Source organism: Etheostoma cragini, chromosome 22, assembly GCF_013103735.1.
Source record: "Etheostoma cragini isolate CJK2018 chromosome 22, CSU_Ecrag_1.0, whole genome shotgun sequence".
NCBI lineage: Eukaryota > Metazoa > Chordata > Actinopteri > Perciformes > Percidae > Etheostoma > Etheostoma cragini.
The window spans coordinates 13,420,057-13,429,230 of record NC_048428.1 but is presented as its reverse complement, the minus strand read 5'-3'; the positions used below and the strand labels follow the sequence as shown (position 1 = coordinate 13,429,230).

Genomic DNA, 9,174 nt, shown 5'->3' with positions numbered 1-9,174 from the left:
CTGTATAAAAAAAATATGAACACTAATCAGGGTCAAGACAGGAAAGCTGCAAATCTCACAATTGAGAAGCTGGAATTAAGAAATATTTGGTATTTTGGTTGAAAAATAATTCATTTTTGTTTCAAATTGGATATTAAAGTAGTTAATTTTCTATGTACGGACTAATTATTTCAGCTCTAGTTGTCAAGGAAAAACACCATATGTAATTATAGTAATCATATCAATCAATATTTTTGTAAAATAATATATAGCAAAAAACAGTGTTCTGCAAGTGTATATGTTATACGTTTTTGTCAAATCTGAATCTGAATTTGACTTGGTTCTTTATCAAAGTATACTTAATATATCATTAAATATTCAATCTGTTGCCAGTTTATTATGTATGCAGTACAATCTAATATAGCAGCCCTGCAATTCATGCTATGTTTATGAGGCTTACAATGTTTTTGTTGAAGCTGTTTTAGAGAAACTCTCTATGGGGATTTTGCAGACTGTAGATTGTATTACTGAGGCCTCCATTGATACTATTGGGTTGAACAAATCCTTTTTTTTTTTAAGACTGAAGATTTTAACCTTAAATAACCCAAATTAAACGGAGTGGATATTAACATTCCCAGTGAGATACACCTCATCTGTGAAATGTTTACAGCATTACAATAAATATAGACCGATACGTCTTGTCTAACACATACTATAATTCAGTATATAATAACTTTCTTTCCAGCATATAGTAGCTGTGTAGAAGGAACTATTATTTCATACAGCAGTGTTCCTTTTCACAAAGCTCAGCACATGAGGTACCAATACAATACGCTCTAATAGTTGTATGTCAGTAAATACATTCTGCACAACTGCATATGATACTATCAGGTAAGTACTATCAGGTAATACTTAGCTGCTCTTGGAAGGGGTTGTGTGTTGTAATGCAAGATAATACTTGGTAAGGCTTTGTTGTACAACAGCGTCTGGTTTTGGGAACTGAGTAAAAGCAAAGAGAGGTTTTGTGTTAAATCTAGAGAAAGCATCTCTGAATTTGGCTGAAGGAAGAAAAGGATGACCGATGAATAAATGCAGATAGACTAATGAGGTAGAGGATTGAAATTGAAAAGCAGATTACGTTTTGGTTGATTAAAGATTGCGAGCAAGAAAATATATATCATCTGTAAATCAGTTCAGGAACACATGCTTAGAGGGAGGGATATAGAAAAGCAGAGTTGTAATCCGGAGGAGGGGAGCCACCCTCGTCAGACCCCCAATCACACGGCAAGATAGACGGCTTGTCATCAGAGACACCTGTGATGTAATTGCACAGGAAAGGCACCTGGTTGTCCGGGCAGTTAGCAAAGGTAAATAACCTAAAAACATACAAATTAAGAGTTATTGTCTTGTTTATTATGCATTAAGATAAAAAAAACTGCATCCATGTATTGACTGATATTTTAAATAGCATTTTTCATTGTGTGACTGCAGGGGCAGGGGTTTGATCAATTGACCTTCTAATTTGAAGACAACTACCCTTCCACCTGAGCCACAGCCATAACAGCATACCATTTTGAAAAAGTCATCAAAAAGTTACACTATAGTGTGTCTTTGAAATGTCCCAAAAAATCATACAATAGTATGTCAAAAAAAAGTCATAGTATAGTATGTCAATAAAGTGTCATATAAAGTCAGAATATGGTTTGTTGAAAAAGTTTTTTAAAAAAAGTCATAGTATAGTATATTGAAAAAAAACCATTTAAAAGTCATAATATAGTATGTAAAAAAAGTGAGAAAAATAATGTCGAAAAAGTCAAGGAAGGTCATAGCATTGTAGCTCAGCCAATAGGAACTTTGCTTCACACCAGATTGGTGGCTGGTTCAAGTCCCTTGCCAGAAGTCATAGTATAGTATTTTGAAAAAAAGTAATAGTACATTATGTATGTCCCAAAAAGTCATAATAGGGTATGTCAAACATTTTGAAAAAAAGTCATAGTATAGGATGTTGAAAGAAGTAACAAAAAGTCACAGTATAGTGCTTAGAAAAATGTTATAGTAAGTATTTCAAAAAAGTCCTAATAAAGTTATAGTATAATGTGCCGCAAAAAAGATATGTTGAAGTTTTAAAAAAGTCATACTATAGTATGTTGAAAAATGACAAAAAAAACTCACACAGTACATTATGTTGAAAAAAAGTCATTGTCTAGAATGTCAAAAAATGTTGAAAAATGAAAAAGTCATAGTATAGTATGTCAAAAATAGTAAAATAAAAAGTCATGGGATAGTATGTCTAAAAATGTTGAAAAAAAGTAATGGTTTGGTATATCAAAACAAGGAAAAAAGGTCAGAGTATAGTCTATCAAAAAAGGTTTTAAAAAAGGTCATGGTACAGGATGTTGACACAAAGTCTTTGTATAGTACGTTTAAAAAACATCACAAAATGTCAAAAAAAAGTAATTTTTTAGTAGATCAAAAAGAAGTACAGAAAAATTCACACAATAGTTTGTCGAAAAACTACAAAAAAGTCATGGTATGTTGAAAAAAATTCAAAAAAGGAATAATATAGTATGTCAAAAAATCTTTTAAATGAGACGTAGCTTTAGCTCAGTCAGTAGGGACGTGGCTGGGGAACCGGAGTGTCACTGGTCAAAGGTTGAATAAATGTCATAGTATGTAGACAAAGTCAGTATGGAAAGTCTGTATAATATGTAGAACAAGTTGTAGTCTAGTATGTCTTGTGCAAATCTGTTCTGTAATTTGTAAAAAAATAAATCAGAAAACAAAATGTTCCAGAATTAAATGTTTGCGTTCCTTTTCTATTAGTACAGTAAGAAATCAAAAGTCATAGTATAGTGTGTTGAAAAAAGTCAAAAATGTATAGCCCTGTAGCTCCGTCAGAAGGGATTTGGCTTGGTTGGTTCATGTTCAAAGACAGACAACGTTGAATAAACTTCATACTATGTTGTAATATCGGTCGGTCTGTATAGTATGTTGAAAAAGTCATAGTGTAGCATGTCTTGTGTGCATCTGTTCTGTCATTTGGAAAACAAAATCTGAACATAAAATATTTTTAAAAAGAAAATTGTTGCTGCTTTGCATTCCTTCTTTGTCAGTGTGACATGAAATAAACAATATATGGTATGTCAAAAAAAAAATTCATAGTATAGTATGTTGGAAGAAGTCAAAGTATGTTATATAAAAAAGTCATTGTATGGTGTGTTGAAAAATTACATAAAGTCATAGTATGTTGAAAAAAGTGAAAAAATAGACAGTAATACAGCTCAGTCAGGCTTGGCTTGGGAACCAGAGGTTTGCCCATTCAGGTCCACAGATGGATCATGTCAAATAAATTTCATATTATGTTGAACAATTCAGTAGAGTTGGTCTGCATAGTCTGTCAAAAAAAAGTTTTAGTATGTCTTGTGCGCATCTGTCGAGTAATTTTTTTTTTTACTGAAAAGAAAATATTCCAACAAAACACTTTTTTGATGTGTTGTAGTCCTTTTTTGTTAGTATAGTATAAAAAAAATAACAAAGTATGTCAAAAAATGTTATGGTACAGTTTGTTGAAAAAAGTTGAAAAAAGTCATTGCATAGTATTTCAAGAAAAAAGTACAAAAATGTTACAGCAGAGTGTGTTTAAAAAAGTCATAACACTGTTGTTTAGTCAGAAGGGACTTGGCTTTGGAACCGGAGGGTTGCTTGCTCAAGTCCCCGAATGAACAACAAAGTCATAGGATAGTATGTTATAGATTGTCGGTTTGACTCCGACAACTCTCTCCCTTTTCATTTATTCAGCTGTCCTGTCAATAGAGGCCTAAAAATACCCAGAAAAAAGTATTTAAAAATTAAATAAATAAAAAAGTCACAGCATAGTATGGGAAAAAGTTATTGTATAGTATGTGGAAAAAAATCTTAGTAAAGTAGGTGGAAAAACGTCATAGTATAATATGTCGAAAAACGTAAAAAAAACAAAAACAAGTTGTATTAATGTCATAGTATGTAGACATTGTCAGTCTATATAGTCTGTATAGTCCATAAAAAAAACGGCGACGTAAGTAAGTAAGTAATTCAAAAAAGTCCTACTACAGCATGTTGGAAAAAAGTGGTAAAATGTAAGGTCACTGGTGACGGAACAAACAAATTTCATAGTATTTAGAAAAAGTCAGTATTGTCAGTCTGTATAATATGTAGAAAATTTGTATAAATTGACAAAAAAGTCATATTATAGTATACTATATCGAAAAAGTCATAAAAAAGTCATTGTATAGTTTGTTGAATAAGTCGAAAAAAGTCATAGCATAGTAAGTTGAAAAAGTCGAAAATAAGGCATTTAAAAAAAAGAAAAAAAAAAAAGAAACAGTTTAGTAGGTTGAAAAAAGTAAAAAAAATGTATTGCACTGTAGCTCCGTCAGAAGGGATTTGGCTTGGTTGGTTCATGTTCCCAGATAGACAAAGTCCACAATTATCGTACTATGTTGAAAAAGTCAGTATAGTCGGTCTGTATAGTATGTCTTGTGTGCATCTTTTCTGTAATTTGGAAAATATAATCTGAAAATAAAATATTCCAAAACAAAATTGTTGAATTCATTATTTTATAGTATAGTATGAAATCATTCATAGCGTAGTATGTTTAAAAAAAGTCTTAGTGTAGCATGTCAAAAAAAGTGGTAGTATAAAATATGTTGAAAAAGTAAAAAAAAAAAAGTCATAGTATAGTATGTCGAGAAAAGTCATAGTACAGTATGTGGAAAAATATTCATAATATAGTGACTGTAGCACAGTCAGTATAGTCGGTCTGTATAGTATGTCTTGTGTGTATCTGTTCTGTAATTTGGAAAACAAAATCTGAATATAAAATATTCCAAAACAAAATTGTTGCATTCATTCTTTGACAGTATAGCATGAAATCATTCATAGCAAAGTATGTTGAAAAAAGTTGGAAAAAAGTCATAGTATAGTATGTCGAAAAAAATCTTTGTATAGTGTGTCAAAAAAGTAAAAAAATGTCATAACATAGTATTAAGAAAAAAGTGGAAAAAAAGTCATAGTATACTAAGAAAAAGTAAAAAAAAGTGGTAGTATAGTATGTTGAAAAAAGTAAATAAAAAAGTTATAGTATAGGATGTGGATAAGGTCATAGAATATCATGTTAAAAAAATTGGAAAAGAAGACGTTACTGTGGCTCAGTCAGCAGGGATGTGGCTTTGGAACGGGAGGCTCGCTGGTTCAAGTCCCCAGATGGACCAAGTTGCATAAATGTCACAGTATGTAGACATTGTCAGTCTATGTAGTCTGTATAGTCTGTACCAAAAACGGCAAAGTAAGTCATGTATACTTCTGTAATTTGAAAAGAAAATTCAAAAAAGTATTGTATTCCTCATTTGTTAGTATAGTATGAAATAAAAAGTTATAGCATAGTATGTTGTAAAAAAATAGTGGTAGTGTAAAATATGTTGAAAAAAAAGTCATAGTACAGTATGTCCAAAAAAAGTGGTTGCATAGTTACTGTAGCTCAGTCAGTAGGGACGTGCCTATGGAACCGGTAGTGACTATAAAATGTCATAGTATGTATACGAAGTCTGCATAGTATGTAGAAACGGTTGTGTATTATGTCATGTGTACACTTGTTCTGTGATTTGTAAAATAAAATACACATGTATTCCAAAATATTATTATTCCATTTCTTATTTGTCAGTATAGTATGAAATAAAGAAGTCATAGCATAGTATGTCTGAAGAAAAGTAAAAAAATAAAGTCATAGCATAGCATGTTGAAAATAATCATTGTACAGTGTGTCAAAAAAAGTAAAAAAGTGGTAGTATAAAACATGTTGAAAAAAGTTTTTAAATAAAAGTCATAGTATAGTATGTCGGGAAAAGTCATAGTATGGTGGGTCAAAAAATTGCAAAGAATGGTTTGCAATTTTTTTTCTTTACAAAAAGGTAAAAAAAAAAGTCATAGCATGGTATGTTGAAAAAAGTAAAAATAAGTGGTAGTATAAACGTCGTAGTATAGTATGTCGAGAAAAGTCACAGTATGGTATGTTTGTATTCCTTCTATGTTAGTATGGCATGAAATAAACAATATACGGTATGTCAAAAAAAGTCATACTACATTATATAAAAAATTCAATTTTTATCAGGGAGGCTCCAAAATCATGATAGCAGCTGTTGCCATGGTCTCGCTACATGTCATCCTGCCACGCTCTGCTGTGCCCTGCTACGTCCTGCTGTGCCTTGTAATGCTGCACAGTGCCCTGCTATGCCACGAACTACTACAAAGAACTACTACAAACTACAATTTTTTGTAACTGTTGTTGCCACTCTTCATTCTAACCCCAACCGGTCGTCAGACTCCGCCTACCGAGAGCCTGGGTCTTTCCGAGGTTTCTACCTAAAAGGAAGTTTTTCCTTGCCGCTTGCTTGCTCTAGAGGAAACCACTAGAACTGTTGGGTCCTTGTAAATTCTGGAGTATGGTCTGGACCTACTCTATCTGTAAAGTGTCTCGAAATAACTATTGTTATGAATTGATACTGTAAATAAAATTGAATTGGATTGAATTGAATTGAATTGTATGGTGTGTTGAAAAAGTACATAAAGTCATAGTCTAGTGTGTCAAAAAAGTGAAAAAAATAGACAGTAGTACAGCTCAGTCAGGCTTGACTTGGGAATCAGAGGTTTGCCCATTCAAGTCCACAGATGGATCATGTCAAATAAACTTCATACTATGTTGAAAAAGTCAGTAGAGTTGGTCTGCATAGTCTGTCAAAAAAAGTTAGAGTATGTCTTGTGTGCATCTGTAGAGTAATTTTTTTTTTTACTGAAAAGAAAATAGTCCAACAAAAACATTTTTTGATGTGGTGTAGTCCTTCTTTTTTAGTAAAGTATGAAATGATGAAAGTCAAAGTATAGCATGTCAAAAAATGCTATGGTACAGTATGTCATTAGACAGTGTGTTAATAAAAAAAAAAAAAAGTCCGAACAGGGTGCCCTGATAGCTCAGTTGGAAAAGCGGGTGCCCATATAGAGGTTTACTCCTCAGCGCAGTAGACCAGGGTTTGACGCTGACCTCTCTCTTCCTTTTCATTTGTTCAGCTGTCCTGTCAATAAAGGCCTAAAAATGCCCAGAAAAAATTCTTTAAAAATAAAATAAATAAAATAGTCACATAGTATAGTAAGCAAGCATAGTAAGTGATAATATAAAGTCATAGTATAACATGTTGAAAAATGTTATAGTATAGGATGTCAAAAAAAAGGTCATAGTATAGTCTGTTGAAAAAAGTCATGGTGTAGTATGTATGTAGATGTTGAAAAAAGAATTCCCCAAAAAAAGTGGTAGTATGGTTTGGGAACTGCAGGGTCACTGGTTCAAGTCCCTGGACAGAACAATTAATGTCCTTGTATTTGGAAAAAGTCACTATCGTCAGTCTGTATGATGTGTAGAAAAATTGTATACATTGACATAAAAGTCAATATATAGTATTTAAAAAAAATCATATTGTATTAGAATACTGTGTCAAAAAGGCATAAAAAAAGTCACAGTATAGTGTGTTAAAAAAAAGTTGAAAATAAGGCATTTTGAAACAGGTAAAAAAAAAGAAGCAGTATAGTATGTTGAAAAATGTATTAAAAAAACCAAACAGACGGTACTGTAACTCACTCAATAAGGACTTAAGGAGCTAAGGAGTTTAGGTTAAAAAACTCATGGTTTGATGTTTAATGTTCAAAAAGGCTAAAGAAAGTCATAGCATAGTATGATGAAAAATGGCAAAAACGTCTTAGTATAGTATGTCGAAAAATGTTTTTTGGTATACTACCTATATTATATACATTATATACCTTATTTAATAGTATGTCACTAAAAACGTCAAAGTATAGTATGTCAAATAAAAACTCACAGTATAGTACATAGGAAAAAGTCATAGTATAGCATGTCTAAAAAATAATGAAAAAGTCATAGTATAGCATGTCTAAAAAATAATGAAAAATTCATAGTGTAGCATGTCTAAAAAATAATGAAAAAGTCACAGCATAGTATGGGGAAAGATATTGAAAACAAAGTCATAGTATAGTATGTCAATAAAATAGTCCCAGAATAGTATGTTGAAAACGTAATTATTGTTTGTCATGGGATCACAGGACAAGAGATTCAAACCACCATCCTTCAATTTGGTAGATGACCACTCTACCACCTGAGCCACAGCCATCACACGTCAAAAAAAGTCAAAAATGTCATAGTATAGTACATCTGAATAAAGTCATAGTTTAATATGTCAAAAAAAGTCATAAAAAGTCATTGTATAGTGTGTTGAAAATAAGGCATTTTGAAATAGGTAAAAAAAAAGAAACAGTGTAGTATGTTGAAAAATGTATTAAAAAAAACAAACAGATGTTACTGTAACTCACTCAATAAGGACTTAGCTTAGGTTAAAAAACTCATGGTTTGATGTTTAATGTTAAAAAAAGCTAAAGAAAGTTATAGCATAGTATGATGAAAAATGGCAAAAACGTCATCGTATAGTATGTCGAAAAATGTTTTTTGGTATACTACCTATGTTATATGCAGTACATACCTTATTTAATAGTATGTCACTAAAAACATCATAGTATAGTATGTCCAAAAAAAAAACTCACAGTATAGTACATTGGAAAAAGTCATAGTATAGCATGTCTAAAAAATAATGAAAAAGTCATTGTATAGCATGTTTAAAAAATAAGGAAAAAGTCATAGTATAGCATGTCTAAAAAATAATGAAAAAGTCATAGAATAGCATATCTAAAAAATAATGAAAAGTCATAGTATAGCATGTCTGAAAAATTTAAAACAAAGTCATAGTATAGTATGTCAATAAAATAGTCCCAGAATAGTATGTTGAAAACGTAATTATTATTTGTCATGGGACCACAGGACAAGAGATTCAAACCAACATCCTCCAATTTGGTAGATGACCACTCTACCACCTGAGCCACAGCCATCACACGTCAGAAAAAGTCAACAACGTCATAGTATAGTACATCTGAATAAAGTCATAGTTTAATATGTCAAAAAAAGTCATAAAAAGTTATTGTATAGTGTGTTGAAAAAAGTTGAAAATAAGGCACATTGAAATAGGTAAAAAAAAAGAAGCAGTATAGTATGTTGAAAAATGTATTAAAAAACCAAACAGACGGTACTGTAACTCACTCAATAAG

The 9,174-nt window shown here is 31.4% G+C and overlaps 1 protein-coding gene across 1 annotated transcript in view; it reads right to left on the bottom strand.

Annotated features, from left to right (window-relative positions):
• Positions 1-21: 21 nt before the first annotated feature.
• Positions 22-9,174, bottom strand: part of flt1 (fms related receptor tyrosine kinase 1) — a 40,522-nt gene continuing 31,369 nt past the window's right edge. The window contains exon 30 of the mRNA XM_034862711.1: positions 22-1,355. Within this exon, the coding sequence (XP_034718602.1) occupies positions 1,187-1,355 (169 nt within the window). The 3' untranslated portion in view covers positions 22-1,186. The remainder of the gene's footprint in view (positions 1,356-9,174) is intronic.